A 21,260-nucleotide genomic window follows, 5' to 3' on the forward strand; every position below is an offset into this window, starting at 1 on the left:
TCAGGCTGGCTTGTCCGACGGCTGGGGAGAAGGGTGTGAAGTGGACGGCACCACAGCCAGCGGGGTAGGCCCAGGGGAGTTCGGTTCTCTGGGTGTTTGGCCTTTGCCCAAATGAGAGTCCACAAGGAATATCAAGTCCAGGAGACTCTGGAATCACAGAGAGAAATTGTGCCCGTCGGGTGAGGGCTCTGCTGAGCGGACGTGAGGCCGCACTAGCCCAAACTGTGGGGCCCCAAGCAGCATTGCTCCTCTGGGCCTCCTCCCAAAAGAGTGGGAGCGTTAAGATGGGAAAGTGGTCCCCCTGTGGAGCAGCCAGGAGGCGTCGGAGGCCGGGCCGCGCAAGACGAGGCGGCCAGGTGGTGTTGGCACATGGCCTGGCAGCACTTTGACGTGAGCGGCAGGTTGAAGAGCAGAGGACAGGCCAACAGGACCGAGCGTGCGGCCGTGCGGCCCTGTCTACTGGCTGCGGGGGAAGCCGCGGGTACCTGGATGCAGGGACATTGGGGCCCACGGGACGCCGGGTTACACACGCCAGGGCTCACCATCCCGCTCTATTTCTGGCGGACTCCCCTACAGGCTAGGGCCAAATAACTGGAGAGAGGTGAAGTCGTCTTCTGATGGCAAAAGAGAAGTCAAACCAACAAGATATCTAGGCCGGGAAGCAGGCATTCTGAGGCCTTGTTAGAGGATTACGGTGGATCCTGATGGTCGCTGAGATCACCAATGTCCAGGGTGATGCTTGCTAGTCCCGTGTTTCCCTGGCGTGCCGTAAGATCCTGAAACGTCTTCTGAGTCACTCAGGAACAATTAGCGTTCAGAATGAAGTAAAATCAGGCATTTTTATTACACTTCGTACTACTTTTTAGACGATGGTCCGTTTGCAGTAAATACAGTGTCTCATTTATTTGGGGAGTTGGTCAGAAACATACATTCCTCAGTCTCTGGATGAAGGGAAATATTTTTGTACTTGACCCTCCTAAAGAACTGGTTCAATAAAATGCGCGATAGTGTGGCTGGAAAATAGCTTGTGCCCAGCATCTCATATCCCCACACTCAGGGCACGAATCACTGTGTTCACTGTGCAGTTGTGGTTGACTGTCTGTTCAACTCTAAATTTATCCTAATGCACAGTGAGGTTACTTCCTACGGGCTCTTAGATCACCCTGGCAGGTGGCTTCCTACCTTTCTTGGATTGTACGTTGTCATCAGGTAACGTGGATGAGACCGCTTTTGTCACTTTGCCGCTCAAGGGAAATGAGTATCGTTTTGCCTTACTTTACGGCGAGTCAGCTGTAAATTTTGATTAAAGGCTCTGTTTTATAGCTCGATAATGAAAGTGAACGGTGTTATGGATTGATGCCTTTAGGAAGCCGGTGATGTCTGATAATCTGTCCGTTTTTGAGGCTCAGATTGCCGGTAGTAAGATCAAGTGCGCTGATTGCGTGAGTGAGGAGTAGTTTCTCTTTGGATATAATAAGAAAACTGTAAAAAATGGTTCCAGTTTCTCCCCGGCCTTGGGAGAAAGCAAGCCTTTGGCTACCAGCTTGATAAGAGATTGACTGCAAGATAACGTTACAGCAGGATCTCCTCAATCGCTATCAAAATTCTTTACGGCTTTTGTATATTTAGCAGATGTTTTCTTTTCAGGATAGCCAAAAGTATAGAAATAACTGTAATTGTATAGCCAGAGTTATTTTTATGGAAACAAAACATTATTCTATTTATATACATATATCACAGTTTCCCCTGGGATTCCCTCCTTACCAGACCTTAATTTGGTTTGTGTTTTCATGACAGTCTTTCATATTTTCCTGAATGTTCAACTAACAACAAAAGAAGCATCAGGAACCAGAGAGGGGAAACTTTAAAGTCGTGGCCTTTTTTTTTTTCCCCCTAACATAGGAGATGATGCTTCTTATTATATGAAGGGTATAAAATTAGGTATTTCCATGCTTGTATGTTTAAGTAGATGCCTGAACTTGTCTGTCCATTTTGGAAACCTGGTCGATCCCACATGGCCATTCTATACATTCTGTTTCGTAGGATTCCTGCCGTTTCTCCAGCTGCATTTTGGGGTTTCTGGGTTGTGTATTTGTAGCATTTTGTGCAGTGACCCTTGCTTCTTCCTCTTTTCGCTTATTTGCTTCTGGGAATCGTCCTGGCGTGCTCTCTGTAGTTTTAATCTTACTAGAAGTTAGCATGTCTGATACTCTTTGCCAAGTAATTACATTTCTCCCCCCATTTCAGCTGAGCTTTCAGCACAAGATTGGGATCCTTTACTGCAAAGCAGGCCAGAGCACAGAGGAGGAGATGTATAACAATGAGACGGCGGGACCAGCTTTTGAAGAATTCCTTGATCTTCTGGGCCAGAGAGTCCGGCTGAAAGGATTTAGCAAATACCGAGCTCAGCTAGACAATAAAAGTAAGCTTCATATTTGTGTGTGTGCACAAATCGAATCCTCCAGAGGTAGGCGTACCGCATAAATCTAAGTGAGCGATCACATGCCCTCCCGTTCTTGACCCCAGCAGCAGCCTGGCCAAGCTTCTTCGGGACAGAGTTTAGATTTCCTCAGACGAGCAAAGGAGGCACATTTCTCAAGAGGTGTGTGTTTCACACGAGCTCAAAAGGTCAATTCTTTTTTTGTAACACCAGCAGAGAGATTCCCCAGTGCTTCGCGAAGAATCTTTTAATATTTCCTTCTTTCTTTTAGCCTCCCCTCTTCTACCACACCCTTGTTCCAGTATATACCGAGGACGCGCACTGCGTTCGTTTCTAAAAGACAGAATGTTAGCGCGTCCACTCCTGCCATGGTCTCGGGCCCGTTCTGTTCATTTCTGGTTTCACGATGTTAACTGGGGAATTGAAGCAGTGGTTAAAAACTGATGCATCCTGTTTCCCAGAGACCTTACCCACGTCCCCTTGAGAGGGGCACACGTTAGCTCTGAGGTGCCGATTTAAAACACAGACTCACCTTCATCCTGTGATGTGCACATTTGTCTTGTGTCTTCATTTAGATAATCATATTCCTTCTGGTCCTCATACATTCTAAATATGTTACCTTCATATTTAGGCTGTTCAATTTTATTGCTATCAGCCTTTAAAATATCAGCCAGAGTAATTATGTGTATTTTGGACAATTTTCCTTATTATCAAGCAATTAACCGCTTGCTCTTTTAATAAAAGATGAGCAGTGGGGCGCCTGGGTGGCTCAGTCGGTTAAGGGTCTGACTTCGGCCCAGGTCATGGTCTCGTGGTTCGTGAGTTCGAGCCCCGTGTCAGGCTCTGTGCTGACAGCCCAGAGCCTGGTGCCTGCTTTGGATTCTGTGTCTCCCTCTCTCTCTCTCTCTCTGCCCCTCCCCTGCTTGCACTCTGTCTCTCACTTTCTCTCTTAAAAATAAACATTAAATAAATAAACAAACAAACATGAGCAGGTAGTTTCTACAATTGGAGGATGTGGGAGAGCACAAAACCCAGTCCTAGTAGGGGTAGTGAAGTGAGGCCTTTCCCCGTGGGAGCATCCGTGTGAGGCCATCTGAGGTTCCACGACTCTGTGTCCCCAGTGTCCGTCACCTTGGGACCCTCACTGATTCTTGTCTACATCAGGGTGGTGCTGGGTCTTTGTGTACCTATCAGTCAGATCCGGCTTTTTATCTTGTTTTTTTTGGAAGTTACGTTTAGAACATGGATGATAAGACCTGGAGAGACAGTGTTAACTCGTATGCGGGCCCCTGTGTGTCCTTCACACATGCGAGGGCTGGAGTTTGATTGTTGTTTTGAATGCCTATTGCTCATGCCTCAGATCTGTAAAGACTGTAGAATAATTTGTGACGCCCACGGTGAATATCCACATATTTTAAGAAAAATCGGTGAGACCTTGCTGGACTTTTCTTTTTTTTTCTTGGCCAACTCCCTTGCATGCAAACCACCACCCACCCCCTAGAGGTGCGGGCATGCTGCCCTTAGGGATATCCTTCCAGGAAAGTCACTGCTGATGTGGATTCATTATCATGAATGCCTGTCATCTTTCTTCAGCGGGGTGGATTGAGGAAACGCCACAAGACCTTCTGATCCATCCATTCTGTAAAAGCACAACACAGATAATATGAATGTTTCCCTACGTGTAAGAATGGACATCAGCTTTAAATTTTTATGACCTAGGAGAAGTCCTTGTTACATCACAGATGTAGCACTAAGCACCTTTGCTCAGGGAAATGATAATGTAAGAATGAGATTGTGATGCATTGATTCTCATAATCAACAAATCCAAGTTATTTTTATGAGTAAGGCGTTCCAGGAGATGTGAAGCCTAAGACATCCCTTTAGTAAAGAGGAAGTTTCTAAGAATTACATTTCATGAAATGCTCAGATAAAATTTTGTCTTTCGTGGAACACACACAAAAAATCTTCCTTCTTAAATTTATGGGAGTTGGAGCTTTCACTCTGTCCTCCCTCTTCCGATCCGGGCCACAAGCAAAATTGAGAGTGTTGGGCTGGAGTATCTGGGATGTCCTTTCTGGCTTTGAAACGGGTTCTTTCTGTCTCAGGTACAAAGTGAAACGCAGTAGGATCACATGATCATGAGCCACTAAGATGCTCTCTGCTCACCAGAGTACGGACCCCAGGCCGTGGGCAGCCCAGCCCCTTCCGGTCTGGATGCAGAGAATGACGAAACTGGGCTCCGCCTTGATGGCCTGCCGCTCTTGCCCAATAGAAATATTTGCAGCAGATCCTCGAACAAGCTCATCTGTTTACCTTCTCCATTACCATACTGATATTTATGATGAAAACTTGCAGAATATATAATTTCAGAAGGCCATCTTATAGTACTGTTTGGGATAGACTAATGATGATCTTTTTTTTTTTTATTTTAGAGAAAGTGGAGAGAGAGAGTGTGAGTAGGGCAAAGGGGCAAAGGGGAGGGGAGAGAGAGAGAGAGAGAGAGAGAGAGAGAATCCCAAGCAGGCTCCACACTCAGCACAGAGCCCGATGCGGGGCTCGATCCCATGACCCTGGGATCATGACCTGAGCCAAAATCAAGAGTCAGATGCTCGACTGACTGAGCCACCAGGCGCCCCAGTGATCATATTTTTAAAAGTGTTTCCCCCCAAAATGCATTTTTCTTCCTTCACTGCAATTTCCTGAAGCTGAAACCTGTTGTCTAGACCTACTAACTACCTATAAGGATGTCTCTAACTGAATTTTAACCATCTGAATAGCAGTGTGTTGTGATGGGAGTCATTGAATGTGCTGGGTTATCTCATCCCCTGGCCTTCATGTTGTTATTAGCCAGTCAGTTCCTCATAAAAGAAGACAATCATTGCTCCCTTATGACCGTGCTTGCTCACTTCCAAAGCCACATTCTTTAGCCAAGACAGTTGGAATGGAACGTTACTTTCCATGAAGTCCTACGAAAAGTAACAGATGTGTGTTTAATACGTAGTTAAAAGAGAAAATTGCTTTATTGGGGACCAGAAATATACAGCTTATTAGAGAAATATCCTCTCTTACCATCTGCACGTTGATTTGTCAGTATCCGTATATAAACATTTTAAATTCTTCCCTTTTTCCATTCAGTTGCCTTCTGTGAGTACCTCCTCAGACTCTGCAAAACTGTATGTGATGCTTTTTCTAGAAAACTTTCAGGACTGCTTCTGAGTCAGAATGAATATTCAAAAGAAAAACTGCAGGATTCAGGAAGAAAATCATAAAGGCCCACGAATGCTAGATGTATTCATGTCTTTAAAGTAAATTAAAATATTTAGATTAAGGGAAAAAAAAGTTAACCCAAGGTGATTACCTAGATCTTCCCCAACAAACGCAATGAAATAAACTTCGTTTTAAATGACCCCGAATAGCATTGTTTCTTGTTTATAAGGTAGAAACATAAACCTATATGTTGCCCAAAGATTGAAAAAGGCAGCCCCGAATTCTGTTTACATCTTATTTTCCATGTATCTTTTTGTCTTTATTTATCCATATTCAAAGTGGTTCGAAACTACACCCTGAAATTATGACTTAAGTGTTTTACAGTCACTGTGTTGGTTCAGGTTCCTGACACTCTGCGTCTGTGATCATCTATTGGTAATACAGATGGATTTTGAGTTTGCAAAGAATCATTCTGCTTTTCAGAAGGTGAATAGCTGTATGATTAAGACGGGTTCGGATGTCATGGTTTCTAACATGTGTCAGTGCAAAATATACAGTAAGAGGCCACCTTCATTCTCTGCCGTCTTAATCATAGGACTTCATCATTACATTGCCTGTTGAAAAGAGAAGAAAATTAATTACATCATTCAGGGAAAGAAATCCTGAACATTATTTTGTTCTCATTTCCATATTAACTCAGTCCCATTTCATTTTTTTGAGTTCTGGAAGATCAGGTGCCCAAGAATCACGCAAGAATTAACCGTACACACACACACACATACACACACACACACACACACACCCAAGTGGGGCAGGGTGGCCGCTAGACACGGGTTAGAAGTGGCAGGAACAGCATGCAGCGAGAGGGCAGAGTGGTCACCCAGGACACTTGTGGTTTATGGTTGGGTGGTTTGTTGCTTGCAATTGAATTGCCTTTGGCAAAACGACCTTGTAAGTGTCACATCGCTGACTTTTGTACTTGCCTGGCTTATTTTTGTCATCATCCTCTGTTTTTAGCTGATTCTACAGGAACTCACTCCCTCTACACGACATACAAAGACTATGAAGTCATGTTCCACGTGTCCACCATGCTTCCCCACATGCCCAACAACAGACAGCAGGTAGGTCCGCCCTCCTCTTTCCAGATCTCAGGTCAGCGCACTGAGGGGCTTCCTGTCGTTAGAATTTGCAAAGAATCACTTGCGGGGGCGGGGGGCGGATTCTTGAATGGCGTTAATAATCTTTGACTCTTTTGTCATTGGGAAGTATTTGGCCTTTAAACCGGAGTATTTCTGCATAAGTTATATTGCACTCTTTCCTCATAAAACTTGGAAACTCTTCTGCACACACCTTTATTGCTCGCTAGGCAAAATCTTAATGGAAACTCGTGTCGGCCGTGTTCGTTATAAGTGAGCGAGCTGGGTAAGTAACCTGAGCCCGGGTTTCTGCGTATGGGTGGATAACTTACTTACAGAAAATACTGAAAGGACGGATCTTAGAACTTATTGGTGACATGATTCCATTTTAGTGATTTGATTGCATTTGGTTAAATCGGGAGTTGAAACAAAGTTTGGTTTCACGCTTAGGCAGTTTATTTCTGACGTCACGTAACCACACTCCTTTGCTGTAAATACATTGATGTACCAGGGACCGCAAAGGAGTTGCTCAGTAAGTGTATGTTCAATGAATGAAACTTAACTGCAGCAGAGACGTTTTCTTCTTCTTTTTTTTTTTTTTTTTTGAATGCTTGTAAAACACACGAAGGTAGTCAAAACACACATCTTGCACAGAAACCATTTGCATTGTCCCTATCACTAATTGCAAGAACCACCTTAGACCCTACAGCCGGGCTGAGAAGGCAGGCCCCTGATTTCAGCCCAGCATGTTGCAGCAGGGACGGCTCCTCTTTGACTTTTCCTTCTCGTTGCTAGCTGGATTTTCTGGCCACTTGCCCGATGCTTCACCTCAATCCCTTGTCCTTCCTGAATGATCTGAAGTGTTTCCCAATAATCCGATTCCTTCCCACCACCATCCGAAGATCTTTCTTTTGATCACATATCTGTGTGTGTTTTTAAGAGACAAGAGTTACAATCCCTGGACCACACGTATGTATGTATGTATCGATGTTTTAACCTAAAGGATTTCTAGCTCTCAAAAAAACAGTTATCTGGAATAATGCCACACGGATTCATTCGATATTAAGAAGCTTAATTTAGAGCAGTGCAGTTGCCCGGCAGATACTTGTGAATCATTCAGGAATTAAACTCCGTGTGAGTTGTTGCTCGGAAAAGCGATAGGGCTTCTTCAGGCCAAGAAATCTGTCAGTACGTTAGCCAAAGTAGAGCCGGTGCCTTTTGACCCCGGTCATCGACTGTTCAAACCACAAAGCCCTTCCAGTTCCCTAATTACTTGAGCCATCGGACTCCAAACTGGATTGGCCTCATCATTTCCCATCTGGCAGCCTCTGGAATCTGAAGTCTGCTGGGCTTTGCTGTTTGTTAGCAGAACTCGAACCAGGCTTTCCCTGCCCCGTTTCTGTTGCGTGGTATTTGAAATCTGGGTTTATGAGTTCTCCGTACCTGACTTTTTCACTGAAACTATCCTTAAAGCCCTATATACACAGAAAAGTAGATGGAGGGATGGGGGGTGGGGAGTGGGGGACGGAGGAGGGGGCGTTTAAAGTTCCCAAACTGGAAATTAAAAAAAAAAAAAAAAAAAAAAACAAACCTGTAAATTAATACTGCACATTACAGACTCTGTAGCTTAAAGACTTCTTTAAGCTTCCGTTACCTCTTTGAGTTTTTTTGTTGTTGCTGTTTTTATTTTTGTAACTTGAGTGAGAATCCATGACATCGGGTCATTATGCTGATGCTAGAAAACTGTAAAATTGTTTTGCTTTTTTAACTGTTCTTATTGTGTCTGGAATCCGTATGATCCTCAGTGTGGTCCACTGGGAAATCTGTGCACTAACCGCTGTGTGGGCAAGTATTCATAATCTAAAGGGGGTGGTCAAGAGTGGAGATAAGGGTCAGTGGACGTATGCCGAATTCGCCACACCCAGCCACTTGCCTTGTGGCTTTGCGTGAGGTCTTAGCCTCTCAGGAAATTCGATGATTGTATAATGGGGACGTGGTTCAGATGGCCAGTGGTGGCTGCTTGGAGCACTGTGTCGAGAAGGATTCTGGGGGGCAGCGCCTAGGCTCAGAGGGAAAGAACGTTGGATTTTAAATTTTGTTTAATGTTTTATTTGTTTGTGAGAGCACGAGCAGGGAGGGGCAGAGAGAGAGAGGGAGACACAGAATCCAAAGCAGGCTCCAGGCTCCGAGCTGTCAGCACAGAGCCCGATGCGGGGCTTGAACTCACAGACCGTGAAACCACGACCTGAGCCGAAGTTGGATGCTTAACCGACTGAGCCACCAGGTGCCCTAAGAACGTTGTGTTTTAGAGATATTTTCCACGGGTTTGGCAGTGGGGAGATGGGGCACACATGATATTTGGACTAGATGGTACACAGCATTTCCCTCTTACTGTCAGATTTCTGTGACTCTAGGGTCCTCTTTGACGCTTCCTGCTTCTAGGTGGAAAAACAGCTTCAGAAATAGGTGGTTGTTACAAGCAGGAATTCTGGGGCCACACTATCTGGATTTGAATCCCAGCTCCTCGCTTTGGGACCTTGGGCAAAATTTTCTATGCTGTAGTTTCCTTTATCCCTGAATACGGGGGCTTTGATCTCATTTCTTCACTGAGGTGTCCCTATGCGCCCAGAACCATACCCAGAACATGGTAAGCGGCCAGTAAATATTTGTTCAGTGAATGAATGAACCTTTCGTGGATGGTGACTGGAATTAGACAAGCTACTACATACAAAGCACTTCATAGTGCCTGGCACAGCGTGTGTTCGATTAAGTTTTAGTTGACTGTTTTTCACCATTTATTAGATAATAAAGCACAATATTTTAAATGACTTAATTTGCATTTTATTTTCCTATTCCTAGGCATAGGGATCTGTCACGAACACCTAAGGCCTGGAGTTGAGAAAGTAAGGGGCTAACTTACCAAGAGTTTCAGAAGATTATTTTTACTTTGGCATGTAATACTTTGCTCATCCTGGGTTGTTACCAGAATATTCTGTCTGTAGATAAAAATGATGGCACCGTGTAGTCTTGGCACATGTACTTCCCAGATTTGTTCTGGGTTGTACCGGCTCCCTCCGCGTCCCCCACCCACCCACCCATGCCTACAGATTATGTTAATACCAGGGGTAGAAATGTCTGAAACGACCGGCTGGGCTCATGAGTGCAGTTTGAGGCCACAGAACATAGCACTTAGCTGGCCTGTACATGAATTGTGCCTGGAACTTTGGCCTCATTAGCACCATGGTATTTGTGACTATTTAACTGGCCCAGACTCGTCCACATCAGATATAATTTCTTGTGTTTGTTCTTGTAATAAATCAAGCTGAACGCTGATTCCAGGACGCATTAAAAGTCTTTAGAGAGTTTACCCCTGTTGCAAAAGAGTTTGGTGTTTGGAATGCAGGACTCTTACAAAGAAAACCTAGCCAGCCCCAGGGAATGATAAGAAAGCCTGCTCTTGGAGTGGTTTCCTCTCTTCCCTGAAGACCCCTCCTTCTCTCTGGGTCAGTCTGGCACCCGGGTCTCTTTTCCCAGGGCTGACACCCCTGCGTGCTTCCCCGTCTGCTTGTCCTGTAGACAGATCATAGGTCGGCTGTCGTGGGATGTTATCAGTGGAAAGAACCCCACAAATGAGTTTCAGTCCTCACTTTGGCAGACAGACCTTTTTTTCAGTCTAAATACATAAAATGGAGGAAGGGAGCATGGTGCCTGGCACATCGTCAATTATTATTTTTTTAAATGCACGCGTAAACGGTAAACTGCTCTGCTTGGAAGAGGTGTCCGAGCCCCTTGGATACCTAAGGAATAAGGCCAAGCTCCTAGGTCTCTGAGATTCCGTTTGAAGAATACTGGTGTTAGACTAGGGACGGACTTGACCTCGACAGAGGTCATGGAGACACAGCTTGTTAGGTTTGAGCCAGGCTGCAACCCTTTCTCCATATAATTTGGATAAATGGCCGGCCTGCCTTAAGGGGTTTGTGCACGCACTTCTGTAAGTCCTAATTGGAACTGCTAAGGAACCGTTCACATGCAGGAGGAATCTACCTCATTAAGTGCTATACGAACTGGTCCTGACTGCAGTTAGGTTCACGTATAAATCATAATGTGGAATCTTTTGGAAGAATAAAATGCCTATGCAGCATTCCACGATTAGATTTATCCCCAGGCCCTAAATAGCAATGTGTACTTACACCAGACACTAAGAACGATTGCTTACAATAGGGTTGGTAGGACCCAGTATCAGAAATAGTTGTGTCTTCGGGGCGCCTGGGTGGCTCGGTTGGTTAGGCGACCGACTTTGGCTCAGGTCATGATCTCGCGGTTTGTGGGTTCGAGCCCCGCGTCGGGCTCTGTGCTGACAGCTCAGAGCCTGGAGCCTGTTTCGGATTCTGTGTCTCCCTCTCTCTCTACCCCTCCCCTGCTCACGCTCTGTGTCTCTCTGTCTCTCAATAATAAATAAACGTTAAAAAAAACTAAAAAAAAGAAATAGTTGTATCTTCATATTCCTCCCCTTATCTTCACTTTATTTTTTTTTAATTAAAAAAAATTTTTTTTAAATGTTTATTTTTGAGACAAGAGAGACAGAGCATGAACGGGGGAGGGGCAGAGAAAGAGGGAGACACAGAATCTGAAGCAGGCTCCAAGCTCTGAGCTGTCAGCACAGAGCCTGACGTGGGGCTCGAACCCACGGACTGTGAGATCATGACCTGAGCTGAAGTTGGACGCTCAACCAACTGAGCCACTCAGGTGCCCCAACCTCTTATCTTCACTTTAAAAATCCACATTCTTGGTTAATTTTGTTTCTCTGTTTGCAGAATATTCCGCCTTGCTTGCTCAACTGGTTTGTCCATTTACTTTTCCTATTGGTAAAATTGTTTTATATAGTGTTTTGCAGTAAATAGTTTATGCAGTATTTTTATATCGGTTGTATAACGTGTATCAGTGATGAATTTTCAAAACTGCAGTTGAATTCGATACGATCTTGCTGATCTGAGATAAGAGTGGTTAGTTGCCCTGGTGTTCACTTTTTTGTGTGTGGGGAGCGGTGGGCAAGGCCCTCCGTCCCTGGATACAGATCTTTTGTATTTATGCGGTCATGTGCGGAGGTTTCCTCCTCTTTCTTATTATACTAATGTTCTACATTCCTGTTTCTACTTTCCACAGGAAACTCTAGATGTCTCCTAAAAATCAAAACAAAATTCTAACCGCTGGTGTTGAGTCTTGAGTATAGAGTACGTGAGGGTGTGTGTGTGGGGGTGTTGTATGAACACATGCAAAATTAGGAAGGTGTCTGAAGCGGGAGAAGCTAGCCCTTCGTGTGAGGGGGAGAAACTTCCCACACAAGAGGGGGTAGCAAGCGTAAAGTCCCCGTGGCAGAAACAAGCTGGGTTGTTGGAGGGATGAGGTAGCTATCTGGGAGGGGAAAAGGGGTGCATGATAAGGTCAGAGAGGTGGGAAGGATGGGGTCAAAGGACTCTTGGTCAACCCTGTTCCTAGCGATGGGACGTGAGATTCCAATCCAAGGACTGAGACCCAGAACTTGTGATTGGTTTTCACAGGGATACATGTCATTTTTTGCTCCGTTCTGGGCTCATCTCTTTGAATTTCAGAACGTAAACTGTAGTCATTTAATGGTGCAGTTTTCTCTTTGAAATCATGCTGATTTTCACATCTTTGCTTCTTAAGACCGGAGTCTCTCTCTGGAGATCGGCCTTTTCCAGTTTCAAATTAAATTTTTCTCTTCACTAATTCTGACTCTCAGAGACTTCTGAACCACATCCCAATTGCTTTTCTTTCATATTGTACAGCCTGCTTCCCACTCCCCTCCAGAATTAGGTGCGAAATGCTTCTTCTTACTATGCTTAAAAAAAAAAAAAAAAATCAACAAACGAACCTGTTTGCACAGAGGCCAGTAGATCTGACTTAACTTTCTGCCACCTTTGACCAAGGTGTGGCTACTGGACCATTGTTTGCACTTGCTTTTAATTGTTGCCCCAAGTTAAAACCGGTCCTGTGAGGCCGTGAAGGCTGGCGATGGGATTGAGCATAAACCCTAAGGTTCGTATTTCTGCAGCATCTGGATGCTTTTTGCTATGGAACTGGGTGAAGAGTCACATTTCACTCTAATTGTCCTGTTTCACTGCTTGAATGAAGCATTGGGCATTTCATAGGATTGTGTGAATCTGTCTAACACAATACGTTTTTACTAAAAGATCTTTTTTTAATAAGTTTATTTTGAGAGAGAGAGCGCGCACAAGTGGGGGAGGGGCAGAGAGCGGGGGAGAGAGAGGGGATCCCAAACAGACTCCCGCACCATCAGTGCCGAGCCTGACGCGGGGCTCAAACCCACAAACCATGAGATCATGACCTGAGCCGAAACCGCGAGTCAGATGCTCAACTGACTGAGCCACCCAGGCGCCCCTATCTAACACAATATTTATTAACTCAGTCTTGCAGTCGAAGACACGAAGGCGGTCCTCTTGGCACTGAAAAGTGCTTCACATGTTCAAAGGAGCAGTTAGCACTAGAAGGCATCGGTCCTGCATTCCTGAGACAAATCGTGCCGTAGGGGTCTTGGTCACCCGTGGGTTTGCCTTCATATCTTGCTGGATTGCCACACTCTTTCCCCTTCCCGTTCCGGACTCTGATCGCACAGAATTTCACTGACCAATGAGAAGACAAACAGAAGTAACAACTGAAGAAAACTGTTTTCCTTTATATAAGAAGTTTGAAAAATTACTTAAGGTTATTTAATGTTTGGCAAGATCCTGGAAAACAGTGAATATTTCTGTTACCCTTCCAGATGTTCTATTTCTTTTAGCCTCTAAACAAATTCAAGCATCCTGTTAATGGGCAAGGTGTTAATTTATTTTATTTTATTTTATTCTCTTGCAAAGAGCTTCAGATTTTACTTTGCTGATGACTCTCCTTTTTCCCCCACCCGGCCAAACAGTTTACTGTCTCACCAAGTGCATTTTGCAACCGTGGTTAAATTAACCAGACTTTTACTTGGTTTTTTTTTTTTTTTTTTTTAATGTTTATTTATTTTTGAGAGCGAGAAACAGAGTGCGAGCGGAGGAGGGTCAGAGAGAGAGAGGGAGACACAGAATCCAAAGCAGGCTCCAGGCTGTGAACTGTCAGCACAGAGCCCGACGCGGGGCTCGAACTCACAAACCGCGAGATCATGACCTCAGCCAAAGCCGGACGCTTAACCGACTGAGCTACCCAGGCGCCCCTTAACTAGACTTTTAAAAACATTTTTGGCCCCGTTACAGAGCCAAAGAATGTGCTTAGGAAGGGGCGTGTTGTCAAGGGAACCAGCCCTGAAGTTGGGCTTTCCGTGTTCCTGTGGTGTGAGACCCAGTCTTCCCTTTGCTCGAGGAGAAAATGGACGGGAGTAGCTGTCCAGTTTGCTGTTGCTCCCGCAGCAGAGCGAGGAGGCACCGACTAATGAGTTCGTGCCTGATTAATTTGAGAGGGCTGGCCAAGGTCAAGTTCAACGCAGCAGCCCCACAGGCAGGAAGGGCTACAGAATTCACTCTGTGGCCTTGGCCATCGTGACCGCCATCTTTCTGTCAATCTGAGAACTCTCGTGTTTCAAGGATATCAAGTAAAGTATGGTGTGGGCTGGGGCGCCGGGTGGCTCAGTCGGTTGAGCACCTGACTCTCAGTTTCAGCTCCGGTCATGACTTCCCAGTATGTGAGTTCGAGCCCCATATCAGGTTCTGTGGAGCTCAGAGCCTGCTTGGGATTCTCTCTCTCTCCTTTTCTCTCGCTCTGCCCCTGCCCCACCCCCAGTTCTCTCTCTCTCTCTCTCTCTCTCTCTCTCTCTCTCTCTCTAGATAAATGAATAAACTTAGAAAAAAAATGTTTTAAAAGTATGGTGTCAGCTGTTGTGTGTCACATTCAGCCGATCTGGTGCACACGATGTTAGGTATTTAAGATCGTTCTTTTAATCGTTTCATTTGTTCCTGATTTCCCTGTTGGTCCTATTATAGTGCCTATGAATCCTGTATTTCAGTTATTGTGGAGATGAGGGAAGAACATCTTAAGCTAGTGCAATTTTCAGCTATTGATGTTTGGTTTAGAGAGTTCTCCTTCCTTCCATTTTCTTTTCCTTACATGAAACGCTTATTGTGGTTCTCGTCCGTGTTCATCTGTAGTATGGGTAAATAACCACACACCGTGTAGGACCTAGTTTGCTACAGATTTTTTTCACCTGCGCCCGAAATGGCACATTTTAACTTACTTTGCAAACATTTTTAAAACTACAGATGGTCCATTGGGTCTGTGTTAAAATATATTTGTGTATGTTTCAATACTTGACCCAGACAGTAAGGTGGGCTTTTTTGCGCATATGACTTCAGCCAGGCTGATTTAACTGGGAGTTTTTCAGCATGTGACTCGGTAATTTAACTGGCACGTAGAGAACTCGGGAAGAAGGAACATTTGAACGTTTCGTCCCCATGCTTCCAGACTTTTTATCGTGCTAAATCACAAGTCAGGGGCCTGACAATGAAACCCTTTTTGTGTCTGGGCTTCAAAGGCTTTAAGAGTTGAACTTAATGCTCTTTACGGTGAGGTATGTTCTATAGGTGCCAAATAAATTTAAGAGCAAGCTCGTTGTCTTTATTATTGCTAGTAAAGAGAGATTTACTACCTGAGATTATCTCATTCCCGCAGTGACATCACCAACTCCTATAAAGATTATTGTATCTATTAAAACTGAAGATCACAAACTTTGTGAGCACAGATGCTATGGTTTTACTCGCATAAACTTAGAGAGGGCTTTTGTGTATGGATTTATCGACATACATTCAAAGGTGTGATCCCAGTTTTATTGCAGAGTGTTGTGTGGCTGTGATCGCTTATCTCTGTCACCCATTTATTCACTCAGCAAATGTGTACTGGGTGTCGGCTATGTCCTGGACAGGCCATTAGAAACTAGGAAATCAGAAGTCTATGAGACAGGTCTCCTGCCCTTCTGGACATTATGACCTGATACACAAGTCAGTCAACAGCACAGACGACGGCAACTAATGTACTAGAAATCGGCCTGGGCATCAGTCAGGGTGGCGTGCCAAGGTAGGCTTGTCAAGAAAGTTCCTTTCAGGTGAGGTGTTACCTAACGAGAGCCCTAAGTGAGTTGTCTAGGAGAAACTGGGGGTGGAAGGGAACGTTCTAGGCAAAAGGAACATCAAAAATGAAATTGCTGTTAAAATGTTACTGTTCTGGGGGCTCCTGGGTGACTCGTTTGGTTAAGTGTCAGACTCTTGGTTTCGGCTCAGATCATGATCTCACGGTTCATGGGTTCGAGCCCCACGTAGGGCTCTGTGCCTACTTGGGACTCACTCTCTCCTCCTCTCTCTTTTTCTCTCCGCCCCCTCTCCCCCCCCACCTCCACTTACGTATTTTGTCTCTCTCTCTCTCAAAATAAATAAAGAAACTTAAAAACAATAGACTGTTACTGCTCTGGGGTTCCTTCTCTCCTGCCATGTTTGTAATTTATAAGATTATACCCCATTGCATTTTCCAGCCATTAATCTGGTAGAATTCTGTCGGATTCTGTGTCTCCCTCTCTGCCCCTCCCCCCTCGCACTCTGTCTCTCTCTCTCTCTCAAAAATAAACATTAAAAAAAAATTCGTTTTGATGGAAAGACGAGTGAGTTGTGTATTTCTACACATTGGGTTTTTACAGAAAACCGTGTTGGTAACTCTGTGTGTTCGCTTTCTTGACCGCAGCTTCTGAGGAAAAGGCATATCGGAAATGACATTGTGACCATTGTCTTCCAAGAACCCGGAGCACTTCCTTTTACTCCACGAAGCATCCGGTCTCACTTTCAGCACGTCTTTGTCATAGTCAAAGTGCACAATCCGTGTACCGAAAACGTGTGTTACAGGTGAGTCCGCCATCACTGATGTTTTATTCCGCGGGGTCTATTTCAACAGAACACCTTCTCCTGAAATATCTTTGTTTTGCAATTATTATCTCTCACCCCATAATTATCCTTTTTCCTTTTTCTAATTATATTTCCACGGTCTTCACTCAGATAGTTTCTGTAAGAAATAATTGCCTCTTTTCCTGTTTTGAAAAATGAAATGCCTGAGCGTTCAACATTGTAGATTACACATTTCCTCAATTTCCCCTTAAAAACTGCATCCAGACCCTGCCGGAACCATAGCTTAATTAATCCCAGCCTCAGAGGTGGATGGTGTGGCCATTTCGGCTCTTTGCTAGCAGAAGTAGTTACTGCAGGGCTAAAACATTTCTTATCCTCCAAGATCTTGGAAACACTCCCCCCCCCAGGGTGCCTGAGACCAGGAATTGGCGCTTGCTTTGGTGATTTCAAAGGGCCATACGCGTGCGGCGCCCGGGTGGCTCAGATGGTTAGGCATCTGACTCTTGATTTTGGCTCAGGTCATGATCTCATGGCTTGTGAGTTCGAGCCCCATGTCAGGCTCTGCGCTGACAGCACAGAGCCTGCTTTGGATTCTCTCTCTCTCTATCTGTCCCTCCCCTGCTTGTGCACTCGCTCGCTCGCTCACTCTCTCTCTCTCAAAAATAAGTAAATAAACCTAAAAAAAAAAAAAAAAAAGGCCATACGTGTGCCTCAGAATCCCGAGCCTGTTTCTGACTATCCCTCCCCCGAAGACTCGTGTACAAAGTAGTTACCGCTGGAAGATTTGGGGGTGTTGATAAAAGAGTGGTTCTCTGACCTGAGTTTAGAACCCAGCCCCGCTGCTCGCGGTACTTTGTACGCACTGTTTTACCTTTAATTCCTTCCCTTAAAGTGGAGGATAAGAGTACATACATCCGCTTGTAGAAGAAGCAGAAATTATGCAGAATGCCACCGAGAGTTCCTGGCACTCCCCAAAGGTTATTTCCCTTTTTCATCCTAAAACAGTAAGTGCTGGGCCGCCGGGCCGAGGGCAGGGTGCCTGTGTGTGTGCTGGCCCGGGGTGGGGAGACCCTGAAGACTGTGAAGGGTGCTCTCCTAAAGGCAGAGAAGCTGGTCTGGGTGTTAGCTGTTGCCGGTACACGTCCCCGCCCCACACCCAGCCCAGAGGAGCACAAGAGTCCGTAAGCTGGTAGTTCTCAGCCTGCGTGGTGCCTCACGGTCAGCCTGTTAAGTGTGGAAATTCTCTGGCCCTACCGTGCAGTTTGTGAGTCCCAGAGACCTGGGATTGACTTGAGCATTGGTGCGTCCCCCCCCCCCCCACACACACCCCGGTGATTCTTACATCCGAGCAAAATGATGTTTTTAAAAAACCATAACCTCCGTTCTGTCTAGAGGATATGTTTAAAACCAATAATGTTGGTACAGACATGGTAGATTGGATTATTCTTCTGAGATCTCACCCAATGAATGGTCATTATGAAGAATAACCTCAAAGGAACCTTCCTAATGGGTTGGAAACTTTTTTTTTAATATTTATTTATTATTGAGAGACAGAGAAAGCATGAGCATGGGAGGGACAGAGAGAGGGGGAGACACAGAATCCGAAGCAGGCTCCAGGCTCCAAGCTGTCAGCACAGAGCCCGACGCGGGGCTCGAACCCACAAACCCACGACCTGAGCCGAAGTCAGACGCTTAACCGACTGAGCCACCCAGGCGCCCCACATGGGTTGGAAACTTAAGCCTACAGCTTTATGGGATTTGGTGTTATCTTATTGGCTGCTCTTTTTAGGTCAAGTCAAGTATTTTGAATTACTTTCCATTTCATTTATACTCACTTCATGAGATGGTGCACGAGCACCAAAAATCTTAAGGAACGGTAATGTCTATTTTCATTTGTTTCAGGTTTTCTGGTTTTAATAAAATAACAAATAAAGTAATAAAATGACCAGGGAGGGATGTTGAAGCCAGTCTGGGACTGGATGTAAATCTTTCCCGTAAACAAAGTGGACTGCGTCCTGTTTTCTCTGACACAGGATAGCAGCGTGCAAATCATTCAAATCTGGAATCATTGATTTTTAAGAACCCACGTTGTTATCACTAAATTACCCTTTGCTCATGAGATTCAAATGTATAGTCAGTAGAGCACATCAAATTCTGGAAAGTGCCTCGTAAACATTCATACCCATCATGCTTAAAAACTTCACGAGTATTCCTCAACAAGTCGGTAATAATCTTCTTGAATACTATAGTCACATCCCTTCCATCACATTTTATGAAGCCACGCTAACTCTTGTCACATGGAATAAGGTTACGGCGCTCGCATTTTCCAAAAACACCTTCCAGGGCCCTTTCGTTTATTCTCTGGTCCTCAAAGCAGACCAATGACAAGATAAATTCATTAAGAGAATTTCCAAGGAAACGACAAAATATAGTCCACGTCAACTGTTTTCCGAATTGCCGCGTCTTAATCCGTGGACGCGTCTCGAAGGAGACCGGATGGACCGCACACATCTCAGGGAACCCCGGCGAGTACCGTTTTCCCTGAGGAGCTCTGTGCAGGTGTGAGTGACAGCGCGTCCTGGGTACCTGTGCTACCCCTTAGTGCAGACCAATCGTCTAGAAGTGCGATTGGGTTGACGTGCCCTGGATGACAAGCCCAGAAACCTAGAAGGGCACGCTTTCACCTTGGAGAGGCAGGTCTGGAGGCAACAGACTTGCCAGGAAGTACTATTTGATAGTAACAATTTGCATAATGATAGCTATGCATGCATTTTTTCGTTTAAACTTCACCATGGAGTTTTGAGAATGGCACAATTGAGACTCCACTTTGCAGATGAGGAAACTGGGGCGCCTGGGTGGCTCATTTGGTTGAGCGTCCGACTTCAGCTCAGGTCGTGATCTCGCAGTTCCTGAGTTCGAGCCCCGCCTCGGGCTCTGTGCTGACAGCTCAGAGCCTGGAGCCTGCTTCAGATTCCGTGTCTCCCTCTCTCTCTGCCCCTCTCCTACTCGCTCGCTCAGTCTCTCAATAAATAAATACACACACGAACATTACAGATGAGGAAACTGAGGCACTGAGGGGATTACATCACTAGCTCAGAGCCTCTCAGAAAACAGTGGAGCTGGAATCCCACACAGGGCACAGAGCCTGCTCTCCACCACTTTGCTTTCCTAAAACCCTTTAACTTGCCTATTAGGGAATGTGCATCTTTATATTGTTCTTCCGGTGGAGGGGTCTTACATTTAGATTCGCTATCAAGGTATTTGGGGAAAAGAAGAAATTCTGAAACACGTTCTTGTTTCAACCCATTGGCAATTATCTAAATCTGGCAAAGGAATATTCCCCCGACGCCAACTGTGTCTGAAAGAATCAAGGATTGTATAAAGTTCTATAACCAGCAATCTCTCATTGATCTCCGTCCCATAATATCATAGTACTCCTAGAATCTCCAGACCTAAATTCTGGCTCCCTTTCTTATACAACTTGGTTCTTAGATTTCAGTTAATCAGGCACCATACATTGTAGGGGGAAGGTCCACCTAGATATTCGGGTCAATAATTTGGGACAGAAAGAATTGCCCTTTTACAAGATGCCTCCCTCTGTCTACTGCGGAGCCCCTAGCTTCTAGACTAGTGAAAGCTTTTTCGGAACATATTTAGATATAAAAAGTTTTCCCCGATGCTTGGCTCACATGCACGTCAGCTGCGGTCAGAGTAGCCGGAGATCCATCGCGCCAAGTGCAGAAAGTAATTCTGCAAGGTGTCAAATGAGATTGGGCCTCCTCAGCCTTCTGTGGGTAAAATTCTTCCAGAAGTCTATGCTCATTACCAGAAGGAAAAAAACAGATCTATGAGAGGTGATCACGTGAGCTTATTGGGATGGCAGAACCCAGTGGCAGATAGGCCACTGTGGGCTCACTGACGTGTAGGGAAGAAGCAACGAGGTGTGGTTACCCTCACCGCAAGTCTAGACAGGTTGCTTTGTGACAGCTCTCTGGGAGTGAAAACGTGAGGACAAATGGATTTCCTGCTCAGTCTAGAATGTCCACTCTAAGCATAGTAGCAGAGGGGAGACGAGCCAAGTATGAGGTTGGTCCCAAAGACACTTCAGCCTCTACAGCATTTTTAGGGCCTTCCTGTGGGAACACGAGTCAAGTCTGCCCCATCACCATCTGGTTTAGTGCATATGCTGCCATCTGTGAATGAATTTGGTGCCTCTGTCCCAAGGGAGTGAGTCCTCCCCTCCCCTCTCACACCAGCTCTGGCCCGAGGCACACTGTCTTCCATCGCACTGCCCAACCCCCCGGAAGTGACTCTCCCTCCTGAAGAGTGAAAGCAAAGGTGAGCGATGTGGAGACTGATCTGTTTAGAATCTAGCCAACCACTTGCCAGAGGAGGAGCTCCCACCTGACAGTTTGGACACAATTAGTTAATTCCTTAGTTCGCCACGTTCAGGATTTTCTGCAGTGATAAAGATGGAGTATGGATTGTTCCCTTTGTTTATCCCACCGCAGAAAGTATCCGCCCGGGCAGATGTGGGATTAGTACCACTCCTCGGATGGCAATGGCTGCCCACTAACC

General features: G+C 45.3%; 1 protein-coding gene across 6 annotated transcripts in view; it reads left to right on the top strand.

Moving 5' to 3' along the window:
- Window positions 1–21,260, top strand: part of SIPA1L2 (signal induced proliferation associated 1 like 2) — a 222,220-nt gene that overhangs the window by 140,073 nt on the left and 60,887 nt on the right. For all 6 annotated transcript variants that reach the window (XM_042959847.1, XM_042959849.1, XM_042959851.1 and 3 more), the window contains exons 6-8: window positions 2,248–2,422; window positions 6,665–6,768; window positions 16,525–16,682. In XM_042959847.1, coding sequence (XP_042815781.1) covers window positions 2,248–2,422; window positions 6,665–6,768; window positions 16,525–16,682 — 437 coding nt within the window. The remainder of the gene's footprint in view (window positions 1–2,247; window positions 2,423–6,664; window positions 6,769–16,524; window positions 16,683–21,260) is intronic.

The sequence above is a fragment of the Panthera tigris genome, chromosome D2 (genome assembly GCF_018350195.1).
Source record: "Panthera tigris isolate Pti1 chromosome D2, P.tigris_Pti1_mat1.1, whole genome shotgun sequence".
In the NCBI taxonomy this organism is placed as follows: Eukaryota; Metazoa; Chordata; class Mammalia; order Carnivora; family Felidae; genus Panthera; species Panthera tigris.